The sequence below is a fragment of the Condylura cristata genome, unplaced genomic scaffold (assembly GCF_000260355.1).
Source record: "Condylura cristata isolate star-nosed mole 26May11 unplaced genomic scaffold, ConCri1.0 scaffold00006, whole genome shotgun sequence".
Lineage (NCBI taxonomy): Eukaryota > Metazoa > Chordata > Mammalia > Eulipotyphla > Talpidae > Condylura > Condylura cristata.
The window spans coordinates 28,369,817-28,397,698 of NW_004567107.1; the positions used below are offsets into that span (position 1 = coordinate 28,369,817).

A 27,882-nucleotide genomic window follows, 5' to 3' on the forward strand; every position below is an offset into this window, starting at 1 on the left:
TGTTGACATGCTAGAATGCTAATTGTATTTCCTTTGCTCCATTATCAGTCTTAAACCTTACACTTTGTATATTCATATACTCACTTCACTGAGTAATTAATTGAATCAGGCACTCATTCATTCATTCATTCACCATTTTATGGTAGGCCAGTTACCAGGCAGTGGGGTGTGAGAAATGAGAAACAGTCTCTGCAATCAATCTAGGAGCACAAGTGGGAGAGCCAAGAGGTTCAATAACTAGCAGTGTAAGTCTTTGATGGAGAATAGGCCACCAGCATGCTCTCAGAACTAACTCAAAGAATCTTGTCAGCTCTTTCTTTGTCGGCCTAAACATATTCCAGAATCTCTAATACATTCAAGGAGTAAATTTTAATTTCTTATTAAACAGTACATCCATGTACTACTAGAACTACTTCTTAATGTTTTTGGATGGAAGCACTATTAAGGTTGTTCTCAATGATAGCTTTCAAATGCTCTTTAAAGTGTTTCAGCCAATTACGTTATTACCATATAAAGTCTATGGCAGTAGGAAAAACAAATAACTGCTTGAATTTTAATATAGAAGTTGGATGAGCAAAAGAAATGGTTAGATGAAGAAGTAGAGAAAGTTCTGAACCAACGCCAAGAATTAGAGGAACTCCAAGAAGACTTAAAGAAACGGGAGGCTATACTTTCTAAGAAGGAGGCTCTGTTACAAGAGAAGAACCACCTGGAAGATAAGAAGCTGCGATCTAGTCAGGTATTCTATTTAATATGTTGTTTGATTTTGGCTGTTAAAACATATATTCTAGGATTTTTTCTCTTAGAAGTAAATCATACCATTATAAAATTAGAAACCAAGAAAAGTCTGGTATTCAGTGTCCTTTGTTTATTACTGCTTATCAAATCACCACCAATACAATGTGTTGCAATTTTGAAGAAAATACTTTACCAACATGACTTATTCATTAACTCTTTAAGGCTACTTTCAATTGTAGTAAGATATGTAAAAGAGAAAATTTACCATTTTGATTACTGTTAAGTGGACAGTTCAGTGGCATTAACTACCTTCAGAGTGCTAAACAACCATCCCTACTGTTTCCAAAATGTCTTTATTACTCCAAAGGGAAATTCTGTAACCACTAAGATAGCTCCCCACATCCCCTGGCAACTTTAGTGGACATTTGAAAAAGAAGTTCTAACATCTGATGCTGCATAGTGAGTGAGTGTTGGGAAAACAGACTTGAACCTATCTAAATTATCACTACTACCCAAAGGGATTGGCAGGGTACTATAAAAGATTTTATGAAATGGAGATACATTTATATTTCAAATTATAAAGACTTGGTACATTGCAAAAAAATATGCTGGAAGACTTGGATTTTATGAATTAAGGAAATTGTCTTACAGTAGCGTTTAACTCAATTTGAAGTTTGAAACAGGAATGATAATGAAGGAAGTAAAAGAAATCAGAAATTACTTTTTAAAAAATGCATACATATTTTCAACAAAGAATTTTCTACCCAGGCCTTGGTCTCCAACAACCTTGAGTCCAAGGTTATGGAACAGAGATCAATAACCTGCCGTTTAGCCAAAGTTTAGGGTTGCATGTTCTTACCCTCTTCCCCTCCAAGAAATAAACAGGCCTACACTTACTTCTTGTTCTCAGTCTCCCAATCACATTGCAACAGTTTTTAGCACTAAGCTGATGGACAGAAGGGTAAGGACAGATCCTCCAACAGTCTAGTCGCTTCTGTTGTATCCAGGTATGTTGCTCACCCTGGCTGTCAGGATCTTATTTTAAAAGATGCTGCTCAATACATGTAAATAACAGCAAATAAATCAAGTGAGTTAAATAGAAAACAGTGATCCAAGACCTATATAATATTCTCTGTATCACAAAAGGAGAGGAAAAAGGAAGAAGTAAGAGAATTTTTTTTCTTGAAATAAGTTTACTTTATAATACCAAAAAAGAAAAACAGGCAACACTTTTCTAGTTTGAACAAAGTGTAATATTTAGGAAGGATGAACATACTAAGTAAGGAGTGCAAATAAATGAAAGTTACAGCAGAGCAAGGCAAAATTGATCTGCTTATAAGTTGTCTTAATAAAACAGGAAAGCAACTTGAGATTGTTATACTGCCAGATTCTTTTCCCAACAAAAAAGCATTAAAGACTACTTTTTTAGCATTACAGAAATATTTAGAAGACTCAGTTATGTGTACTTCATAGGAAATAAAAAAATATTTAAACCATATGCAAACAACTCAAAATGAATCAAAGAACTGAATACAAGAACTAAAATTATAAAACTTTTAGAAAAAGAAATAGGAATAATCTTTATGATTTTGGTTTAAGTAATAGTTTCTTGGACATTGCACCTAAAGCATAAATTGTAAAATAAATATCTGAGTAAGTTGAGTTTCAACAAAATTAAAAACATTTGTGATGCAAAGGACTCTACCAAGAAAGTGAAAAAGCATCCTACAGAATGGGGAGAACTAGATAAGGAACTCTTACAACTCAAGAGTTCCTGTATAAAACATAGAATTGAGTAAGACAATCCTATTAAAAATGGACAAAGGCTCTAATAGGCATTTCTCCAAATATATACTAATAGCCAGTGAGTACATTATAAGATGTTCAAAATCATTAGGTACTAGGGAAATACAAAGCAAAACTTAAGTGAAATACTTTATCACAGCCACTAAGATGGCTATCATCAGAAAAATAGTGTTGGTGAGCATATGAAGGAACTGTAACTTTCATGTACTGCTGGTAGGTAAAATGGTGCAGTTGTTTTGGAGTTCCTAAAAAATTTGAGCATTGAATTATTATCTGACCCAGCAATTCAATGTCTAGGTATATGTGAAAAACATACATCTATACAAAGACTTGTACATGAATATTCATAACATTCATAATTGCCAAAAAATGAAAACACAAATGTACATCAGCTGGCGACTGATAAACACAATTGGTATATGCATACAATGGAATATTGCTCCACAATAGAAAGTAATGAAGTATTGATATTTACTACCACATGGAAGAAGGCTGAAAACATATGTTAAATTAAACCAGCCAGTTACATAAGACCATGAATTACATGATTTGATTCTATGATTCAATGTCCGGATTAGGCAACTGCATAGAGATGGAAAATAGTGACTACTTAGGGAAGGATAGGATTTGGGGAGGAAATGGAATAAATGATAGTGGATATGGGGTTTTGTTTTCTGGGATAATGAAAGGTACTAAAATTGATTGTGCTAATGATCGCACGACTCTGAACACACTAAAACACACCAAATTATACACTTTAAATAGGCAAATAGTATTGTGTGTGAATTATATCTCAATAAAGCTATTACTAAAAAACTATGAAAGGGATGAAACAGCAGCAGAAACCTCAGAAAGACAAAAGATTACAGAAAATGGTTGAAGACTGGAAAGCAAATAGATGCATGATTACAAGCTCTTATTCCAAAGTCTTAGAGACAGAGAAATACCAATGAAAGCCAAGACTTTAACTTTTTTTCCCCAAATAACAGCCTTCTGAGATATAATTCACATCGAACATGCAAAAGACTCAGAAATGAAGGGCCCAAGAGCTTTGTAAGATTTGAGGGAGTCATAAGGATGACAATGAGGTGTATATAGGAAACCATCCTTTTCTTACTTGGAACTAGACGGTTTATTTTCTGATGATTGATCCAGACAGAAGAGGGTTAGAATCCTCGAAACAGGTAATAAAATATATTCTACATATGAACCCTAAGACAGCCATTTTCTATTTGGTTCCCAGAATGCTGGCAGTCAGATTTATGCTTCCCAGCAGGAGACCGGCAGATTTGCTGATACAATTCCTGGAAAAAAAATATAGAAAAATTATAGTTGGTAATCCCCAATGAAATGGCTAGATCCCAAATATATCCTATAGTGACAAATCATACCCACCACAAATCTTCCTCCCTATTTCCTGCCTTCCCCCAATTTTATTGAGGAATAGTTGTAATCCATTATTGTATAAAGGTTTAAGATACACAGCATAATAGTTTGATTTAGACATGTTATGAAATAATTATCTTTTTAATATGTGATTTTTAAGTCTTAATTATGATGAGTATATCACAATGCTACTGACTTTAAAGGAAACAGAACAAAAGAAAAAGAGGAGCTTTGAGTAATAAAAGATACAGCAAGGAGCTGGATATATGATGTTGGAAAATAGACTTAATCTTAAAAGATAGGGCAATATAGTTTTAGCCGTAGAACAAGAACTGCTGGCTATTAAAAACATGAAACAGGCCCTCCCTGATGGCGCAGCGGGTTAAAGCACAGCACTGAGAATCTAAAGCCGCTTCCGCATGAGTTCGATTCCCGCCTGCCCCGGAGGTGACCACATGGCGTGGCAGACCTCTCCTGACCCGCCCGCTGCTCCCCTCAGCAGTGTACTTCGTCGATCTGCCTGTTCTGCTCCCCACTCTGTCTCTGGTGAATCCTCTCACCCTCCGCATCTCTGGCCTGTACCCCAGTTCTGTATGAATAAATAAATGAATCTTTTAAAAAAACAAAAAACAAAAAACAAAAACATGAAACAACTCTTAAAATTAAATAAGTGGCAGAATCAACTTATTGAGGAAATATTCTTGAAAGTGAAAGATAAACAGGAAACAGGATAAAAAAAATTTAATTGGCAGGTAAATCCAAGTAGTCTTAAAATTCAAGTAATAGGAGTTCCAGAAAGCTGCATTAGATAAAAATGGAAGACAGATCATCATCAAAGACATTATACAAAAAATTTTCCCAATACTGGAGACATGAGACACTGGATTGAAATAGCTCATTAAGGGCCCAGCAACATGAATGCTCACAGTATATTAGAGTAGGAAAGAAATACCCTAAAAAGCTTCTAGATAGAAAAGAATAGCACTTGTAAATTTCAAGAATGAGTATGGCATCGGACTACTTAGCCTTCTTTGTTAGAAGTTTAGAGACTTGAAACAGTCTCAAAACCCTTCAGGAAAATTATTTCCAGTCCAGAATTCTCTTTTCACCCATACTCTTAATCAGATGTGAGACTAGGCATTTTCACCTAAAAGTTCCCTCCCAACTAACTTATCTCAGAAAACTAGAGGGTATGTTTCACAAAAATGAGGACATAAAGTATGAAAGTATCAGATGGAAGCATGATCATTGTATATGAAATAGTTTAGCTATGAATAGTGACAGTTTACAGTCATGTAAGCTATCAACTTAATGGAGAACTGTAATATATATTGAGAAAGTAGAAGAGGAGACATAAGACTGCTTAATCCTTATCTTCCAATAATAGACAGTCAATAGGTTATTCAAAACTGATAGTTATTTTGAAACATAGACATACATACCAGAAGTAATAGCTCAAAGGGTAGAAGAAGGTGGTTTTTGGAAAGCGAGATTCAGGTAAAAGTCAGGGTTAAGGGGCTGCTTTTTAAAAAAAAATTATAAACTTGATGGTAATTTATACAGATAATTGATGAGAAATACTTTAAAATTTATATTAAACCAAATGAAAATCTCCATAAACCTAACTGTCCATATTTCCTGATAGAACAAGAGTAGAAACATATCTATTTGCTAGTTTTCTCTGATTTTCCTAGGTCAGATGCAGATGGTTTTCTGACTGTTTTGGGGTATCTGGTTGCTTGTATCTTTTTAGGCTTTAAACACAGATATTTTGAAAATATCAACTCGCCTGAGCTTGCTGGACCAAGAGTTATCTGAAAAGAATGTACAGCTTCAAAACAGCACAGCTGAGGAGAAAATAAAGATCTCAGAGCAAGTTCAAGCCCTCCAGAAAGAAAAGGAACAGCTACAGAGACAAAGAAACAGTGTGGATGAGAAACTTAAAAATGGTAGCGTGTTATCACCTGAAGTAAGTCAGTATTCTTTGGAACTGGAAGTGCTGTATGATGGATCACTTGGATGATAACGTCCATCTCTTTCACTTAAACATAAAAATGATAAAAGTGGTAAACTTTGTTTCCTTGAGATTTCATCAGACAAATGATTTTGCCTGGCACTTTTCAGGCATCACAGCCATGCTTGACTGGAGCCTGTCATGGCCTCAATTGAAGCCCATGAGGTTGGGAGACTAACACTTTCTCATCTAGGGTTTCTCATATGAAACCACAGAACCTAAAACTGATTTGAGAGCATCTTTTCAGTTGTTTCCACAAGGTGCCTACCTATTCTCAATACAGTTTTCTTAAATGATACAAGGTATTTCATGATATACATTGGATGCCAAGGGCAATAGGTTAACAATTTCATGGAACCCTTTCGTGGAAAGAAAGGCTCTGTGATTGGGAGGATGTTCCAAGCTAAGCCTCAGCCACATGGATACATAAAATTAAAATCCAAATAAAAATACCTTTATTTAAGGGATTATATGGTTCCTCTCGCATCTATTTTTTTTTTTAACTGTTCAGAGATGTTTCATTTACTAGCTATCAAATTGTCCTCCATGTAGTCTTTTTGCAAAATTTTACTTCAATTGGCAATGGCACCTGTACTTTACTTTATCAAAGGTGAATTTCTGATCTGACATTTATCTGCAAGTATTCATTCTTGATGTTCTGTCATTACCAAAGCAAGGAAACATTTCTGAGAGGAAGTGAGTTGCTGGAAGTCATACACTTAAGTTCAATCTGTAGTGTTTCAGATTGGAGCAAATATGAGAGGAAGATTAAGCAGTTTGGCTAGGAAGGAACAAGAACAATAATTTCATGAAATTAGATTATTGCTCATTGAGTTGATGAAAAGAATTGAAGATTAACTTGTTGGGGCTACATGGCATTGTAAGCTTCTATTGCCCTGTTTTATAACTTGGTAGCTGTGCAAAGAATCACAGAACCAGGCTGTTAAATTGAAGCCTAAGCTTACAGATACGAAGGTATAAGAGTCTAAAATACCGCAAAACATATATGTAAGGAGTTTTTGCCTGCTCAACTCTGTGAAAGAAACAAAAAAGTAGAAAGTAGTGTTCACTTACAAAACTTATAGTTTATCTGGGGGAAAAGAAATATACAAAAAAGGACTATATTCTGAAGAACACAAAACATTAATGTTACAAATATTTCAGATCCCGAATAAAACTATACATATTATTTTATACAAAGCAATTCAGTGATTATTTGGAAGAGTCCTCTATGGACTGGGAAACTTAAGATGGATTATGAACAACATGATATATTGATCAGAGTAAGAGAAAAGACTATTTTAGATAGAAGACTTAAAGAATAAAGATAGGAACAGAGAAATTATGTTTTCGAAAAGCAGAGGGTCAAGAAACATTGACATTTCTATTTCATATAGAATTCTGTGATGAAAAGCATTACTCAGTGTTTAGGGGTGAATATACAGCACCCTGTGTGATACCTATTTAGCATCCACTCTGGGCTGGTTTGGTGCAGGGTGAGCCTACACCAAATTAAATGAGCTTTTCTGTGGCCTTCTTCCACATGATGGTGGTGAGTCTTTTTTAAAATTATAACACCATGTAAGGTTCAGGTGTGCAGCGCTGCAAGTCAACACATGTATGTAATTCCACATTACCTTCCACACTGAAATTCTAACTCTATCGTTCACCCCACAGTGATTCTTCTTAATGAGCTCCGAAGTAGGTTCTGCTTTCACCTGTTTTCAAGCCAAGATTAATATTATTTGTCAATAGCAAATCACCAGGAACACGCGATCCTGATGGGATACAAGACAGATAAAATCTAGGTGGAATGGGCAGTTTTGAAGGCTTTAAACTAGGTTGGAATTATTTTCTCTTTCCACCATAAATTAAATATTTTTACTAATTGTACTTACTTCATGGGAAATGAAGATTTTGGATCACTGTATTAGTGCAAAATTATCCAACTATTTTGCTTTTTAAATATTTTGGTGGTTTTTTTTTAAGTTAGCAATACTTTGCATAAAATACAGAAATGAAACAAAAATGTTACTTTAAATCTACTTTACTATTAATGTTGAACTGCTGCCCAGCAAGTGCAATATAAGAAGTTAATATAAAAATTGTAATATCTGTGTTTATTTTAACTTTTATCCTCATGTTTTAAGATTGGGCTGGCTAACCTCTGGGTCCTGAGGTCATGTTGCCTTTTATTATCTGGTGAAATTAAATTTGCTCCAAATTGTTCCTAGCCAACATATCAAAGTATCAGCAGTCACTGGTGCTCACTTAGAACTTGTTTCCAAAACCTCTCATAGTGAAACAAATGAAGCAAAGCACTTGCCTCAGTATGTATAGAGTATGTATAAAGGCTGTTTCCATATTTGTGCTTAATAAAGTATGATCATTCAGAAGTCAAACATATACTTTGAACTATTTTCTGGTTCCTCTTTTTTATTTACCTAAGCACCTTTTTCAGGATGTAAATTTGTTTTCCTTTATTTATTTCTATTATTTTAAAAAATATGTCCTCCTTCATTTTTTGTGCTATGTACAAAATTCCCACCACCAGTTCACTCTGCACCATCACCATAGTCCCTTGTGTTCTTCCCACCTCTGTCCTGGTCCTTCTCCCTCCTCCCCTACAGAATGTCTCTGCTCTATAGTTGCCTGATGATTTTGATTTTTACTTTATTGTAGTTCCTTTTTTTTTTCTTGATTCCTTTTTGGCTTTCTCTGCATTCCTCTTATAAGTGAGAGCATTTGATTTTTTTTTTTTTCATTCTGGCTTATTTCACTGAGCATAATCCTTTCCAACTCCATCTATGTTGCTGCAAAGGGCATGAGTTTATCCTTTATAACTGCTGAGTAATTCTTTCTTTTGAGAGATTATCAAAGCAGTTGTTCAACCTCTCACTAAAACAAGTTATTACATCCTATCCTCCAAATACCAGAAAAGAATTTCTAAAAGTCACCCTTACTATTCTGTAGGTAGATCACAAATATTGATAATTATTTTCCTTTGAAATTCTCGGGGGAGGAGTAGAGAGAAACACTTGGGTTGTGTAACTAAGACATTTGAAAATACTTTTTTCTCTTAACGCATTCAGCAGACACTCAGTTCAAACTAAGTGATATATACTGTGCTGGGCAATAGACTATGAGTATGGCAAGACAGCACAGGTATACAGAAATAGATGTCTAGATCTTAGCAAGTCTGAAATAACTTCTTACCAGAGCTTTGGATTCCCATTCCCCCTACTCCTACAAATAACATGTTACTCAGATTTTTCAAAGAACTGCTAGGTTTTCAGACATGGATTTCATCAGACTTTTTTCCCTACAAAGGAAATCTGGCATATGAAAAAAATTGTATGCAGTCACCATTTTTAATGTCTATGATTTCCCTCTGATGACATTTTATAGGAACCTTATGAAATGTATCATATTCTTAAATCCTCAGTAGTTGTTTTTTTTTATCATAGTCTATTTTTACATCACTTTGTGCCTTTTTTCATCTCAGCTGCCATCCCTGTGAACTTCCCATCACCAGTTCATCCATGTGCCATCACCGTAGTCTGTTTACATTATTTCCCTCACACCCCCATTTTTTATCCCATTCCCCACTTTAACCCTATAAAATGTCTCTGGTAGATAGTTGTTCATTTTTATTTTTTCCCCCCTGGTCCTTTATGCTCCTGCTATGAGTGAAAACCATCTGGTATTTTTCTTTTTCTTTCTGGCTTATTTCATTAAGCCTGATCCCTTCCAGCTCCATCTGTGTTGCTGCAAAAGGCCTGTGCCTATTTTTTTGATTGCAGAATAATATTCCACTGTAACCCTCACTATGTTTTTATGCCATACTCTGCTTTTTTCCCATAGACTCTTCTTGGATTATCAGTTCTTAATAACTTACCCAAAATCTATTTCATTCTTCTCTGCTAGCATTATACAGCTTTAAAAAAATAGTATAATAATTTTTTATACATCAGTTTGTGCCTTTTTCCATCTCAGTTGTAATCCCCATGGGCTTCCCATCACCAAATCACCCCTATGCCATCACCATAGTCCAGGGCACTTCAACAATATATTGTTTTTAATAAATCCTTGAAGGGACATAAGGGGTTCTTCAGATTTCACCGTATATCTGTAGTGATAGACACCTCTGCCAATCCCATGGGCTGAGGCTTTATCCAAGGATATTAATTAATAGTCAGCACTTACAGGTTGACCTTGGAACATTTTAACAATTCATCTGAGCTTCTCCTTTTCCATTTATTACATAAGATTTGTTGCAAGGATTCAATAGCTATATATGCTTTTTTAATGTGTGTGCGTATGTATATATACATTGTGTAGTAGAGCAAGGCAAGCATTCAAATACTATTTTCTTAAAATTTAGAAGAATAATGTACATTAGATTCAGATAGCATAGAAAGATCTTAATATATGATAAAGTTCAAGTTACACTATTTCATTTTAAATGCATGATTTCTATTTTGTTTTTTAGGAAGAACATGCTCTTTTCCAACTTGAAGAAGGAATTGAAGCTTTGGAAGCTGCGATTGAATACAAAAATGAAAGTATCAACAGTCGCCAGTGCTCACTTAGAGCTTCATTACAAAACCTCTCTCATAGTGAAGCAAATGTCTTGGAAAAACTCACATGCCTGAGTCCTGTTGAGATTAGAGCTATTCTTTTCAGATATTTTAATAAGGTTTGTTTTTGAGAAATAGAATATTTTCCTTATAAAGAAGGGATTAAATTGCTTCCATGTACATTTACTTAGAACTTTTTTAAGAAATGAAAAGGCCTAAGACCTAAAGATTTGATGTTAATAACTACAGATATAAGCATGACTTTTTTTCTTTTTTTAACAGTACTAAATGTCATCTGATGCCTAGTGATGATACACAGACCTAACTTTGTGGGGTTCTGAAAGTCAAAGAACCTTTTAAGCGAAGGACCTTTCAAAAAGGGTTTTTCAAAATTACTACCAATTCAGAATCTCAACAAATTTCAAGCTGTTAGATTTATGGGTATTTGCCTAGTGATATATCATGATGATTAAGGAAGTTCATTTGATGTAATCTAAGAGAAGTAGATGATTAGGCTAAGACACACTTAAAAGGTCAAAAATGTATTTTTTAGGTAGTTAATTTGCGAGAAGCTGAACGGAAACTGCAACTACAGAATGAAGACATTAAAATGAAGGTACTGGAACAGAATAATATAGTTCGTGAGTTGGAGTCTTCACTGGAACATCTGAAATTGCAATGTGACCGGAGACTGACCCTCCAGCAAAAGGAACATGAGCAAAAAATGCAGCTTCTGTTACATCAGTTCAAAGGTACCTATTCCTTCCTGTCAGTTGTGTAAAAGTGATGTGCAAGAGGAAGATTGAAGAAGGAACCCAAGACAAAATGTGATCACTTAAAAACCCACATGAATAAAGTGTTACTTACACAGCTTTGGTGTTTACATTTTTGGCTACATGTTAAGATACCTGAGTTTGAGGTAGGCTGTTCATATTTGAAAGCCATTCCTTCTTCCTAGCCCCAGCGCACATATAAGAAATGCTGCAGTTCTGTTTGTTGGTGGTCAAACTTTTATGTAGAAATGTGGGAATTCTGGGTTTGTGTTATACAGCTGAAAAATTCTGTCTTCTGTGATATTTAAATTGCTTTCCCTTTACAAAATTAAATTATCACATTTCTAGTTCTAGATCGTAAATTTAATTTATTAAAGTTATGTCTTAGGGAAAAATTACTCTACCAGTAGTGGGCATATACTGTTACCAGTTTCCAACAGAACTCTGGTGTGGAAAGAGCTGTTAAAATAGTGATCTGGGATTTAGCTCAGCATAAACAGCTACTATGGCAAGACAGTCCCTGCCAGGCTAAACAGGTACTGCTGCTTAGTCTTGATACTTAAGATTCTATTGCTGGAAGTGGGTTAAAAGGGATCTGGAAAAAGTGACTGAGTAAGCAGAACATTAGAAATAAATTTAACTCATTTGAGTGTGGAAGCAGTTTGCCTTTAAATTAATTCTATAATTAATGAATTAGTAACCATTTGCAAGGTGGTAAGATTTCCTTGATAGGACTCCCTGTATCATCTCATTCAAATAGGTCTATTACCTCATCTCAGATCTGTTGTCTCTAAATATATGTTTTAATAGAGTTGTTAATGCATTTTTGAAGTGACTGGTGTTGTACCTCAATAGCTCAATAAGATAAGTGTGAATTTTTTTTAATTATTCATTTCTGTAGCTATGCCTGTTTTTCATTGAGTTGAAAATGTTAACAATGACTTATCTAATTTCAGCTAAATATGGGACATAAACTTAAGTTGATTCATATTATTTTGGGGGGATTCTCATTTGTGATTTATTAAATTTAAGTATTTTTATAAACAAGATGATAGATTTAAAGCATGCAAATATACTTAAGTTTTACAGACCAGCCAGTTTTAACAAGAAAATCACAACATTGGACCATTTTATAAATGTATCAAATAGGAAAACAGTAAGTTTTAAAAGTCTATGATATTTTCAGGAGGTCAATAAACTGGGAGCCTCCTCATGGCCTAGGGGTTCAGTCTCAGCACTATCACCTCCATAGCTTGAGTTTAATGGCCAACCAGGGAGCTGACCCACATATGACACAGTGGGACCTCTCCTGTCTTATCTGCTGCTCCCCTTAGCAGTGTATTATTATAGTAGATCTGCCTGCCCTGCTCCCCTCCCTGTCTCTTGTGAATCCTCTCACCTCCTACATCTCTGGCTTACTCACCATTCTTCTACACAAAATAAAAATCTTTTAAAAAGGGACCAGGGTTGTCAAAAGACACAAAAACACTGATTGAAAAAGATACTTGTACCCCCATGTTTATTGCTGCTTTATTTACAATTGGAAAAACATGGAAGCAGCCCAAGTGCCCAAAAGTAGATGACTGGATAAAAAAGATGTGGTACATATATACAATGGAATATTACTCAGCAACCAAAAAAGAGAAACACATGTCTTTTGCAGCAACTTGGATGGAGCTGGAAAAGACCATGCTTAGTGAGATAAGCCAGAAAGAGAAAGAAAAATACCGGATGGTTTCACTCATAGCAGGAGTATAATGGACCAGGCGAGAAAATAACAAAAATAATGAACAACCATATACCAGAGACATTTTGTGGGGGTGGAGTGGGGAATGGGATAAAAAACGGGGAGGGGGGCCCTCCCTGGTGGCGCAGCGGTTTAAAGCACAGCACTAAGAAGTCAAAGCCACTTCCGCAAGAGTTCGATCCCCGCCTGCCCCGGAGGTGACCACATGGCGTGGCAGACCTCTCCTGAGCCGCCCGCTGCTCCCCTCAGCAGTGTACTTGGTAAATCTGCCTGTTCTGACCCCCACTCTGTCTCTGGTGAATCCTCTCACCCTCCACATCTCTGGCCTGTACCCCAGTTCTGTATGAATAAATAAACCTTTAAAAAAATAATAAAAAAAAGTAAAAATGTTTAAAAAAAAAAAACGGGGAGGGGGAGGAGGGAAAAAAAAAGGGACCAGGGTTGTTTAAGTCTCAGCACTCTCACCAGAAGATCATCAAACTGGGCTTGTTTCCAGAACATATATCAATGGGAATAGTTATATTAGTTAAAATATAATATAATAATAATAATATAAAATAGTTAATGTTACATTGTGGCATAAACTGGAACTTTATGCTATTTTCCTTTTTAATCCTTTTCCCTCTCTAATTAAATTTTAATCTTTCTAGCTTCTTTTGACAGATTTTTGTTTGGGGGTTTGTTTGGTTGGTTTCTTTGGCTGTGTCCTTCTTGGATCTGTAATTTTCCATATATCCATGGTTCCTGATATAAACTTTAAGAAGATATTAATGCAGCTAATGAATAGAGTTGCAAACATGAACTTTTATAGAAAGCATCTTACTTCTAAGTGTAAATCTAGTTAGTAACTAGATGGGATAGAGAAAATGAATTTTTCATCCTACTATGAAAGATTTTACAGGAAGAAGAACTCAAATTCTAACTGAAAACAAATCTATCAAGATGTATTTTTGATCTTTGAAATATATTCTGGGACTGGTAGAACATGATTTTCATTTATTGATTTAATACTGGGCTTGAATGTAAATTTCTGTCTTATAGAGCAAGATGGGGAAGGCATTATGGAAACTTTGAAAACATACGAAGATAAAATCCAGCAGCTGGAGAAAGATCTTTATTTCTATAAGAAAACCAGCAGAGATCTTAAGAAGAAACTTAAGGAACTTGTAGGGGAAACAATTCGGAGGCAGCTAGTACCATCTGAATGTAAGACTTTCAGTGTCACCTGCCATGCTAACAGTCTCTTCCCTAGCATTTGCTTGGTTTGTAGTGTGGCCTTTTCCTCTTTAATTGGGTTCTTTAGAATTAGGTTTTTTTTTTTAGCTCAAATTTTGTTGATTTATCATCCATCTTCATACCTGTAATTTTGGGGTTATACTTTCATCTCTTAACATATCTACATGTTTCACTCACCCTCCACCCAAGCTCTATTGTCACTACCCTGTCACCTCCCTCTGTTCACTCCTCCCTCCCGCCTTTCCTCTGTAAAAAAGCATATTTTTCAGAGTCTAGAGTCATTGTTGTTGTCTTCAACTCGTGTCTACGTGTATAAGACAGAAAGAACCACTTAAAAAGTAAAACAAGAAACATATGCATGTGCAGGAAATAATATTTATTGATTGGCTACCATATACTAAGTACTTGTATTCCTTAACTAATTTAGTTCCTAAATAACACTATAATCTAAGATAACTGTTATTTTCCTTTTTTATAGTAAATTAAATTTTCGATTATCACAAAAGTATGTTGAGAATTTTAAAAGTAAAGGTAAAACCATGTATGTATTTTTAAGATAAATCAGGTTCTTTCTATTTCATAGAAACTCCTCAGGAAATGAGAAAATGTAGTAAAACAATGGTGTATAAACAGATAATTTCTTGTATAATTATGTCTAGCTATAGAGAAATAGTAAATTCCTAAATTACTGATAAAATAACAAAACACTTTTGCAAAAGCAAAAAAATTTCATGAATGTAATAGAGCGCTATGATTAAAAATATACTTCAGTCAGCTAATTAGAGAAGAATCGATATTTCTAAAATAAAATAGTCTACAAGAGAAAACATTCTTATTAAGTATCAGAAGTTGACTTTACAATTTTTCAGGAACATACATATTTTGTGTTTAAAGAATGAGATGTAAAGAAACCAGTGAAAAATATGTGCAATGAAAATATAAATTCCAAACATATAAGCATAATTCACAGTTTATAAATAGTTTAGAAAAGTAGTTCTAATGCAAACTTTTATTTATATTTAACATCTATAGACATTTAACCCTCAAACTCAGGATTGGCCTTAGTGTGTGTGTGTCTGCTAACCCCACATTTAGGTGAAGGAAATTAGGCCAGAAAATTCAGGTAACTCACACAGTAGTTAGAATATGAACTAAGTTTACTTGTCCTCATTCTGCCCCAGTGTACTAGGATAAAAATTTCCGTAGAATAAAGATGTGACATGAACATAGAAACTCCTGTCAAAGACACTAAGCTTTCTGATTCTCAGTATTCTACTTAATATGTAACTGTCTTGGCATTTAAAATATTTTTTTCATTATTTACCTAGAAGATTTGTATTTGTCTTGAATATTTTTAGCATTTTCAAGTAGCAGAAAAAAATCTTTTGATTAAAATATCATGGTTCTTGGTTATCCTCTGTTAAAATGCATCTGTTTTCTAACTTTGGTTTTATTTTGTTTTCAAACATTTTTATTGGTTTGCCATTAGTTTTCAGTACTGTGTAAATATTGTGGCACTTCACACCTCTACATCCTTATTAGCTTCACTACACCCACCACCAAAGTCCAAGTGCCATTCCTATTATCATGTGGACTCCCCTACCCTTTAACCTACATTTCCCTTTCCCTCTCTCTTTGGTAACCATTGCAATTTTTGGAGAGTTTTAAGTGTTTCACATACTTGTGACATGCAGTCTTGTGTGTATTTAAAATTCTATCCTTGTGTCAATTTAAATCACTACAAAACTATGTGAGGACACTAGAGAAATATAGTAGAGTCGAAAGATCTGGTTGGACTCCTTTTACCTTCTCCAGTTTTCCCTTCAAAAGTAAAATTCCAGAAGAGGGCCCTCCCTGGTGGTACAACAGGTTAGGACACAGCACTGCAAGCTAGCCGTAGCCACTTAAGTGTGAGTTTGACACCCCACCACCACCACCCAAGGCCAGGCAGACCCCTCCTGACCCACCCACTGCTCCCCTCAGCAGTGTACTTCGTGGATCTGCCTGTTCTGCTCTCCCCACTCTGTCTCTGGTGAAGCTTCTCACAGCCCCTGCAGCCCTGGCTTGGACCCCAGTTCTGGATAAATAAGTAAATAAATCTTTTTTAAAAAAGAAAAATTCCAGAAGAGGAAAACTTTCTGTTGTGAAGAACCCAGGTGGGCTTAGGAATGAGCCTCTCCAATGAACCCTCCTGCCTTTTCATTTGAGATCTTTAAAAAATAAGCTGTCTGACTCCCTCCCCTCAGACACTGGAGCCTCTAATGTGAAGCCAAGGTTGGGAGTCTCTGTCAATGGTCAACTTTGTGAGTATCTGCTAGTTTCATGTGGGGATCTATGTCATTTTCTAGTTAGGTTTTTTCTTTGTGACAGAATTTTTAAAACTAGAAAACCAGAAATCTTTTAAACCAGATGTTACAAACTAAAAGGCTTGTAGGAACCTGGAAAGGCAAAGTGAGTGGTGGGAATAGCAGCAGTTGATACAGGAATGGGATGACTCTGCTTCAGCTGCTATTGCTGTGCAGAAACTGACAGTACTTCTCGTTTTTCTATAAAAGTTGGAAATCTATATTTTTACATGAAACTTTACACTTTAAATTTTGGAGTCAAATATCTCCTAGGCTAAGTAAAAAGTCTTTAGGCAGGGTGAAACTTTGTTTTTTTGACATGGTGTTTGCAGGCAAAGAAGTAAACTAATCACATATTGGCAGATACAAAAAGGTGACATTTTTCATCAGATTAGATCTAGTACTTGTATGGACTTCCTTAAGCAAATTTTGGTCTTTGATATTAGATGATTTTATGATTTGAGGATCTGTGATGTCCTTACTTCAGTCACTCAATTCAAAAGGGTGTTTCCACTAAGGGTATATTCCTAGGAGTAGATTCGGAGAACAGAAACCTTGCTTGCATGTTAGGTGCACCAACCAAGATTAGATTCCATATATGTAATGCCATGTCCCAGAAGATTCCCTGGACAAATGGGGCAGAGCCAGTATTCTCATGTGCTGGCTTTTTAAAACTGGGATGTGATTGACCAGTGGCAAGCCCGGGGGGGCAGGTATGAAAGGGCACCAGAGAGGCCCAAGGCATCTTGTGTTTCAATGGAATACGAAAATCTCTAAATTACTTTACGTTGTTATGTGAATTAAAAGTGCTCAGTTATTCACATTCAAAACACATCTAAGTAAAATTCATAGTCGTACTTCTTAAAATTCATAGTCATACTTCTATTTGTCTAAAATAAGTCATTTAACAAAAAAATTCTGGAAGAATTTATACAGAATGCTAATGATATACTTATGCTGAGATAAAATCAAAATAATGATTTTTGAGGAAATCTTACTTTTTTTTCTTTTTGGATCATTCTTAGATCATGATGCTGGAGATGGAATCTTGAACATAGAAGAAGCAGGCCTGGTTTCAGAAGAATTAAAATGGGCATCCAGGACTGGAAGTATGAAATTATGTGGAAAGGAGAGAGAATTAGACAGTTCAGCAAGCTGCTTAAGAACACAACCAAATCCTCAGAAACTCTGTGAAGATGGACCAGAAATATCTCCAAGTTATAGCGTCTTAGCACCCACTAGTGGCCATTTGTTAAACAATGAGGATAAAACAGAAATACATGAAAGTCAATTTATAAAATCTCATAGTCGCCCACCAGTCCAAATCCAGCCAGTGGGAAATGTGGGGCAGCTTCATGGTGTCACACCTGTAAAGTTGTGTCGCAAAGAATTACGTCAGATTTCTGCCTTGGAATTATCATTACGTCGCTCCAGTCTTGGAGTTGGGGTTGGATCTGTGACTGCTGATTCCATTGAAGTAGCCAAGAAACTAAGTGACTTGAAAACTTAAGCACTTAATTATAGAATATTTATTAAGTAGATGTATGAAATAGTTCCTTTTTCTAATTTTTAAAACTTAAAAAGCTTATGTGTACTAGCTTTTCCCTCAAGATAAAGGAAGAAGGGGAAGAAGAACTGCCGCCTAAGCCCTTTTGTATACTATAGATAGGTACATCTCCAAGAGTATATTTGGGGAGTTTTCATTTTCATATAACTTAGGAAATATTACCCATACTGTTAAGCAGTAGAACTTTAAAATGTTTCTACTTCTAAATTTGCTTGGATTTTTTTCCCCCCAGGCATATTTGGAGAACAAAACTGTAGACTTATAAACTAAAATACCCATCAAATGTATATTATTACATAGTAAAAAATGTATATTATAAAAGGTTATAATTATTTTATGTTTATTTTGTTTTTCTCAAAAGTACAGTTGGTTCCTGAACAATGTGGGTTTGAATAATAAGATTCCACCAAAACATGGATTTTTTTCTATCAGCAGATTCCATATTCTTGGATTCATCCAACCGCAGATGTCAGTAGGTTGAATCTTTTCATGTGAAACCCGTGTATATTTATGTGAAATCCACAAAAAACATGGGTTTTTTTCTATCTGCAGATTCCATATTCTTGGATTCATCCAACCACATATGTCAGTAGGTTGAATCTTTTCATGTGAAACCCGTGTATATGGAGGGCCAACTATAAATTCTATGCCTGTTCTCAAGTGCATGGCAGTTTGTTCCCCAAGTCCCTAATTGTTCATAGGTAAAACTATATATTTTTATTTTTGTTAAGTATTACTTGGGTCAGAGTGAGAGTAACCTGCTGCATGTATTTTGGTACACACTAACGGAAGTCTAAGATGCAGTCTGGGCTACGGAAACTGGCTAAGTGGGTGTATGCATTAGTGTAATTTATGGCCAGTCTTAATTTTGTAAGCATGATCTCACTCTTTCTGGATTTTTTTTTAATTTAGACTTTAAATTATATTAAATGTATGACATGATAACTTAATTATAAAAATATATTATTTGTTTAGAAATAGCATTAGTTTGCTATTATTATAGAATATAAATTTTCAAATCTCTCCTGCCCTATTCCAGTGTATCTATCATTATGCTACTAAATTGGGGAAAATGGATGCAGTTCCATGGAACAGGGAAACAAGGATAGAATAACACTAAAGCATCCTCACATTTCAGGGAAAAGATACCTGGTCATATGGCACATACATGATTCTATAATGTGAAGGCAAACCAGAGGATCTTTAGCTAGTAGTCTCATGGGCTTAATCTGAGATTTTTTTTTTTTCAACAGCCTGCTCAGTGACCCCTTGAAAGCAAGGAGGTTGCCCTCCCTGGTGGCACAACAGGTTGGGGTAAAGCACTGCAAGCTAGTCACAGCCACTTTAGTGACAGTTCAATCCCAGGCCTCAGAAGTGATCCACATGGCGCTGTAGACCTCTCCTGACCCGCCCTCTGATCCCCTCAGCTGTGTACTTTGTTGATCTGCCTGTTCTGACCCCATTCTCTCTGGTGAATCCTCTTACCACACCTGCATCTCTGGCCTGTACCCCAGTTCTGTATGAATAAATAAATTTTTTTTTAAAAAAGGTGGCCATACTGTAATTGAGATTATAAATATGTAAATGAAAATATTTATTGAATACATTTTTAGTCTAAACCTTACAGATTATAAACTTCTGTTTGGAATTAAGAAGTAATAAATATTGATTTAAAAATACAGCCTTTTTTTTTAAGATCTATTTATTTATGTTTATAGAATTGGGGTACTGGTCAGAGGTGTGGTAGGTGAGAGTAATCACCAGAGACAGAGTGGGGAGCAGAACAGGCAGATCTACTGAAGTACACTGCTGAGGGGAGTAGCGGGCAGGACAGGAGAGGTCTGCCACTCCATGTGGGTCAGCTCCCTGGCTGGGAACCGAACTCATGCTGCAGTGGCTTCCATGAGCTTCATAATGTGGTGCTTTAACCCTTTGCACCACCAGGGAGAGCCAGTACAACCTATTCTTTATCATACTCTTTAGTTACAGAAAATATCCCAGTCTTATGACCAGTCATTATCTTTTTTACTTTACCAAAATGTTACTTGTATAATAAAGTTGAGTTTCTTTAATGAATGTCTGGAAGTTACAGTAGCAATAGCACCCTCACTTATGGGTGTGTACTCAATTAGTTACTTACTCCCTTGCAAAGTCCTTTTATTAAATCTAATATGCCACTGATGGTTTACTTTTGTCCTTTTCTCTGTTAGTGAGGATCATGACCACTTTATCTAAGATCTAAACTGTGATTCTGTATTCAGACTTAAAGTCCCCTTTTTCTAGTTTCCTTAGTCCCATTGCTAAGAACCAAACTAAACCAAAGCAAACTGATGAATGGTTTCATTATTTCTTATGCATAGTACTAAAATCCATTTAAATTTTGGCTTAGATAGTCTTCTGTCCCTTTCTTGGAAACTGAACCACAGCTTAAAACATTGACCCAATGAGAAACTGCTTCAGACAACTAATGTGCAAACAAACTTGGAAATGTTAACAGGGAAGAGTTGAAGTAAGGTGTTCTGGTTTTAAGCAAATAGTCTCCTCTTTTTGCCTTTGCTTAATGATACTTACTACTTAATATATGTGATATATATACATACATGTAATGGCAAAAGAATTGTGCCTTCAAAGCAGAGCAATCTTTTACTTATTAACAAGTGAAGATCCCAATTATATATTAAATTCCTTGTAATAGTAAATGATAATTTAGAAAGAATGTAATAATGTGTTCTGACACTGGAATCCTGCTTGGACAAGAAATTGACACTTAACTGTTACCTGTGGACAATTAAGAAACATAACAGAAACATATGTTTCATGACAGAAACATAACTTCTAAAAGCAAGAAAAGTTTTATCAAAAAGTGGTAAGATTTACTAATGCAAATGTGAACTGACTTCTAAATTACAAAGATACATACACTTTTCCCCCTTTTAGTTAAACACGTATCTTTTGCATGCTATGATAGATTTCATACACACAAATAAGGTCCTGAACAGTATATTCTGGAAGTGAATTTATTGTCATTCTAGTGTAGTGATCGCCCTCACAAAAGAAAGAGAAAATAAGGCAACTATCCCATGGCAAACACAATAATTCTTTTACCTTTACTAATACCAGATTTTCCTCTGTTTCACATGTTTTCCTTAGTCTAAATGTTTTGTCATTGTATTTTCCCTTTTCTGTGTGTATAAAATATGTTTGAGGGCTTGGGAGTTCATTTTTTCTCCACCTTTAACAAAGTATCTGAAATAGAAACATTTGTCCAGTAAAGTACTAGTTCCTTTCCTAATTCCAGAGTGCTACAGGTGAGAGTTGGAGAATTCTGTAAGTATGGGAATGATAGGTGACAAGAACATAAATAAAGATGTTTTTGTTTGTAATGCTAATTTTGAGGGGTCTCTCCATTCTTCAAATATTCATTAGGCTCAAAAGATTCACTAAAACATATATTCTTCAATCATGTATACTTCATTGTCAGTAGTCATTATCCTGTTTGTATTAGTTTAGACCAGTAAAGTGATAAATCCTTATGTAACAGTGGGTTTGGTATATAGAGGGGTGAAAAAGTCTTAACTAAATCTTAGAACGAGTTGTAACCAAGTCAGATTGTTAATGGGAGTTTGGTCCTATAGTCAACACAGACTCTCATTGCATTAAATACAATTCTGACATATTTTGCTCTTTGATTTTTGTGACTTTTAAAACACTAGTGTATTAATATTTGAAATCAGTGTCCACTCCTGTCCATAATTCTCAAGATCACTAATATTTTAAAAAATATTGTGTCTATTTTTTACACTTGAAGTTATAACAGACTTGCAGGCTGCCTTCATTAGTACTAAAAATACCTTCTACATTTGTATTTTTAAATTTGGGGAGAAAAGGTGGAAAGGGATCTTTCTATAACAAATATCTCAGATGCATTGGGTATGTGTTATTTTTAGCTCATGTAAGCAGTAATATTTGAAGAGTGGAGTAGTAGAACTTTGTACTTGCTAGTGGGGAGAAATATTTTATCACCATCATTGTTTACCTTGACGTTGGTTGATTTTCATCAGGTTTGTCTTTAAATTAATACAAACAATGCACTCTTTGCTGCTTGCATTAGGGGTAACTGCTTCCATTCCATGTTTTTAGTATGTAGTGCATACCTGGCATCAAATACTGAAATAGTGTTTGATTTCTACAATGGCTTCATGTTGACTCCAACCATACCCCAACATAGAGCTAATTAGAATAAGAAAAATTATAAAAAGAAAGTTCATTAAAACTTGGCATTTCCTAGGAATTTTCATAATGAATCAGCAGAATCACTACTATTTGAAATGCTAGCAGTATAATTAAGCTGAAGCCAAATATATCAACAAGCTTGAGTATTAAGTTCTACTGGGAAATTACTACTCATAGCGCTATGCCTATAGTACTTTAAAAAAAGAAAAATACTACAGTATCAGACTGTTATAGTGAGCAAGGATCCTTACATTCCAAGGAGTAAAACCATCCACAACAGAAGAGTAAGAGCTAGATATTTTTTAAAACATTAAAAAAAAAAAAGGAACATACTTAAGCTTCAAAAATGTTAAATTCATTGTTACTGTGTAATTCAAGTAAAGGGAAAGAAATGTATTTTGAAACTATTTTTAGTTGATTTTTTTAGCTGATTACAGTATATATTAAAGCAAGCAATTTTCCAAATCTGACATGTAAATATTTTTAGAATTTACTTAAGCTGAGTTGTCTTATTTTTAAAAGATTCACTTCTTAGACCTTATCTTCCCCAATTACCAACAATAATTTATAGGCAAATTATGGCTTACTTACCCCTCCCTTACAAGGTTCCAGGATTCAAACAGCTGAAGAATAAGATAAAAAGTTTATTTTAAAGCATTCCATACATAAGCAAAGAATATATTTAGATTTTTTTATAAACTTTTTTTTTTAAAAGATTGATTTATTTATGCATACAAGAACTGGGGTATAGGTCAGAGGTGCAGGGGAGGAGAGGATGAGATGGTTCACCAGAAACAGAGTGGAGAACAGAACAGGCAGATTGACTGAAATATAATGCTGAGGGGAGCAGCAGATGGGACAGGAGAGGTCTGCTGCCTCACGTGGATCTCCTCCCTGGCCAGGGATCAGACTTGTGCTGCAGTGGCTGCAGACAAGCTTCAGAATGCTGTGCTTTAACTAAACCCTTGTGCCACTAAGGAGGGCCCTAAACATTTTCTTTTATAAAAAATATATTATTTCTTTGGCACCAACACTGAAATTTAACTTAAATCTTAGACTATCTCTAAACACTGAAGAATACTCCTAGTTATCAAATTTGCACTTGAAAATAGACATCCTAGTTTTTATACTAGTTCTTTTCCTATGTTTACTAATGTTAGTTCAGGATTATATGAAAAGAAACTACCCTGCATGGAATTTGAATGTAAACTGTGGAACCATTTAATAGAGAATTATAAGAAACAGTAGTTTTGGATAAATTCCAACAGCCATAACATAGCTGAAGAAAATATTAAAAACTTAAATAATTTTACTGATGAAGAGTATGTCAAAATTTTTGCTTATAGGAAAATGTACAGGATTTATGTTTTATAAAATGATAGACAACGGTTCTGCTTAAATATTCTCTCTGCAAAATATCCCTGCATTTTTTTATTGAAAAACCTCTGGGTAAGGGGCCTCCTTGGTGGCACCAGGGGTTAAGTACAGCATTCTGAAACTGTCCTCAGCCACTGTAGGCCAAGTTCAATTCCCAGCCAGGGAGGTGATCCACATGGCACAGCAGACCTCTCCTATCTGACCCACTGCCCCCCTCAGCAGTATATTTCAGTCTGTTTTGCTCCCCACTCTGTCTCTGGTGAATTCTCTCATCCCTCACTCCTCTGGCCTGCACACTAGTTCTTGCAGGCATTAATCAATCTTTTTTTTTTTAAAGAAATGCCCATGGATAAATGACATCTATTCATGACTACAAATCAACAGCTATTGGTTTGCCTTGTTAGGCTGAGTTGATACTTATTTTTATTTGTGATCCAAAGTGATATTTCACTGCCATGAAAAGGAATGATAAATTAATCTGAATTCACTAATTTATAATTTTGATTATTTGTGTTAGTCTTAAAAGTGTTAGTCTTGTAGTTTTATAGCATGATTTTTTCTAGATGGGAAAAGTAGGAAGAAGGAAAAGTATTTCTATACTGAAGAACCAGTCACCTTTGGAAATTCCCACCCCCTGGTGGCTGGGCAGCATTAAATTTTTCCATTTGAAGAAAGAAACTAATCCTATTTCTCCTGGCAAGCACCAGCTGTTACTGGTTATAAAGGACTACCAGAATGGCCCAAGTTACAATCTTATTAATGGTGTACATCAAATAATAACATTGTCTAACACAGAAAGTCCTCTATTTAAAAAAACAATTTGTACATTGTTACTTTGTGTTTAAATAGGAAACTATTTTTACTATAGGGTTAGTCATCTGTTGCTTTATTAAATATATGAAAGCACTTTGAAAACTAAATTATCATACATATTTATGATGAATTATTATCAAGTTTTCCATAAAGTTGGCTGTCAAAATGGGATAACTTTTCAAGACAAATGTGGCCGCTTTTTTATGGATGTATATAAAATACATTATATGGGGCCCTCCCTGGTGATGCAGCCGGTTAAAGCACAACACTAAGAAGCTAAAGCCACTTCAGCATGAGTTCAATCCTCACCTGCTCTGGAGGTGACAACATGGCGCGGCAGACCTCTCCTGACCTGCCCACTGCTCCCCTCAGCAGTGTACTTCGTTGATCTTTCTGTTCTGCTCCCCACTCTGTCTCTGGTGAATCCTCTCCTGTACCTGGTGAATCTGGCCTGTACCCCAGTTCTGTTTGCACAAATAAATTTTTAAAAAAAACATATGTATAAAATAAAAGTTACATTATCATAAATTTAGAAATATGTGTTATCAGCAGTAGAAATAATTTCATAATAGTTTCTACTTTCTTTAAAATTTAATGTGAGTTCTATTCTCAAAAATACTCAGCTGAGTAGTTTTATAGGCTTAACAAATGCTTCATGCTTATGTGATTTATGGATAAACTAAGATGGCTTTACTGGGTTTTTAATTGCCAGTATCTGGCTATTTCTTATTTAGCAAGTTACATAACTTATTGATGACATCTGGCTAGAAAATGACTTAAAACTGAGAATAGTTTTCATTTGGTCACCATAAAATATTTTAAAGTGTAAAAGTTAATTTTTGGTACATGTATATAGATATGATATCAAATTAACAGCAATCAGTGTTCAGCATTTGATACTCTGAGCTACTATCTACAATAAGTTAGTAGAATTAAATCTGACCTTACCATGGTGGTCTCTCCTTTATAAGCATTCTGAGGGAATTTCATTCCCATCCTTACCCAATGTTAAGGACAATTTGTCTCTATTTAGGTAGAAGCACCCATGAGCTGAGCAACCAAGTAGTCAAAGAGAAGCCAAGACTTTAAGGGGAATGGAATCTACAGTCAGAAGTATTCTAGTGGATTGTGAACAAATTGGAGAAGAATAGCAGCGTATACTTTCTTGGCAGAGTTAGCTTGAGCAATACAGAGATCTTAGGTTTGTTTACTATAAAGTGCACTGTCACATGAAAAGGGAAACTAGATGTAAGGATCTGATTGTGCAATATGGCCATTGCAAATCCAAATTCCTAAGGTGGTACACTTGGCTTTAGTTCCTACATGGGGAGGAATTTGTGTTCTTCTAAGGGTGAGCTCCTAACTAAAGTTACATTCTGAAAACATGACAAATATGGCATCTATAAACAGCAGGTGGAAAATTTCTGTGGAGTTTTAAGTTGCAGGTATTCTTTATCTTTTCTATGAACCTGTTATTGTCAAGGAGAGAGCTAAGAACTAAAAGCTCTATCCCTCAGGGAACTTACATTCCAGTGATAAGCACTATGGAGAAATAAAGAAGGTCAGGGAACACATAATTGAAACTTTTTGAGATGAAAATATATCTCTGAACTAAGTTTGAACTAAGCACACACACACACAAAATGAAATACTGGATGTAAACTCACAGTAAAATTGCTTTTCAATTGACCTAAAGTATGCATGCTCAGAAGGGGAAAGTATTATAAGCTGAATACAGAAATCACATCCTATCAGTTTTTCTGGGGAGGAAGACTGATTTTGCTGAGTCCTTTTGTCGTTCTGTAAACCGGGAACTGCTCAAGGTTTACTGCTTTGATCTCTACAGTTGCTTAGGATTTATTACAGATTTTGGATCACATGTCATTTTCAAAACTTTTAAACATATAAAATTTACATACCATAAAGACACTATCTTAAAAGCATGGGATTCAGTAGTTTTTAGTATATTCACTATGTTGTGCAATCATACTCATTCAAGAACACTTTCATCATCCTCCAAAGAAACTACTACTATAAGCACTGTCTCAATTTCCCCTTTCCCTGTACCCAAACAACCACAAATTTACTATGGCACAAATTGCCTATTCTTGACACTCATATAAGTATCATAGAAAATATGTCCTTTAGTTTCTGGATTTTTCTTCATATAATATTTCAAGATTCAGGTGGCATGTAACTTTTATTCATTTTTATGGCTGAATAATATCCCATTGTATGTGTTAACATTAATGTTAATGTTTATTGGATATTTGGATTATTCCTGCTTTTTTTTTTTGGCTACTATGAGTAGCAATATTCTAGAATACTATGAATATATGAGTACAGATTTTTGTATGACTATGTTATCAGTTCTCTTGGGTAGATGCAAAAGTGTGTAATTTCTGGGTCATATGGTAATTCTACCTTTAACTTTTAGAGACTGCAAACTATTTTCCACAGCAGTTTCACCATGTAATATCCCTACTAGTCATGTATGGGAATTCCAGTTCTTCACATCCTGGGCAGCACTTATATTGTCTTTTCAATAATAGTTATGCTAGAGGATGGGAAGTTCTATTTCTTATGGTTTTGACTTCTATTTCCTGAATGACTAATAATGTTAATTTTTTGCATTTGAGTATCTTTTTGTAGAAATAGCTATCCAAATCTTTTGATCATTTATTTGTCTTCTCCATGTTTGGTCTTTATCTATTAGTATTTTAGATACAAGTCCCTCATCAGATATAGGATTTGCAAGTAATTTCTCCCATCCTGTGGGTTGTCATTTTTCTTGATGGTATACTTTTCATTGTGAAGTCTAATTTATCCATTTTTTTCTTTGGTTATTTGTGCTTTCATTGTCATATCTGAGAAACAACTTCTTAATCCAAGTCCATGCATCTTTACATCTCATTTTCTTCAAAGAGTTTATAATATTAGCCCTTAAATTTATAGTATGTGTCCATTTCAATTAATTTTTATATATGGTATGAGAGAGGGTTCAGCCTCATTCTTTTGCATGTAGATAGCTAGTTGTCCCAGCAGAGCCTTTCCAGTGTCTTCTGGCTTGTTCTTCCCCTCCCCAAAGCTTAGTTGTTAACTTTCTCAGTTTTGGTAAGCAGTTAGCACTGGCCTATTTCCTTTCTATGCTTCTAAGTTTTGCTAACAGCCTTCTTTGGCAGGGATCACTTTTCCTGTTTGCTTTGTATGTATGGGTTTATACCACTTTTAGTCACTATCTTTTTAGTGAGGTATCTGGAGTGAATG

General features: G+C 35.0%; 1 protein-coding gene across 1 annotated transcript in view; it reads left to right on the forward strand.

The window, feature by feature from the left end:
- The window catches only part of KIF27 (kinesin family member 27), a 62,046-nt gene extending 43,911 nt beyond the window's left edge, over window positions 1-18,135 (forward strand). Inside the window, exons 13-18 of the mRNA XM_012721126.1 lie at window positions 563-739; window positions 5,684-5,899; window positions 10,437-10,643; window positions 11,078-11,276; window positions 14,086-14,250; window positions 17,651-18,135. Of these exons, the coding sequence (XP_012576580.1) occupies window positions 563-739; window positions 5,684-5,899; window positions 10,437-10,643; window positions 11,078-11,276; window positions 14,086-14,250; window positions 17,651-18,135 (1,449 nt within the window). The remainder of the gene's footprint in view (window positions 1-562; window positions 740-5,683; window positions 5,900-10,436; window positions 10,644-11,077; window positions 11,277-14,085; window positions 14,251-17,650) is intronic.
- Window positions 18,136-27,882: the final 9,747 nt, after the last annotated feature.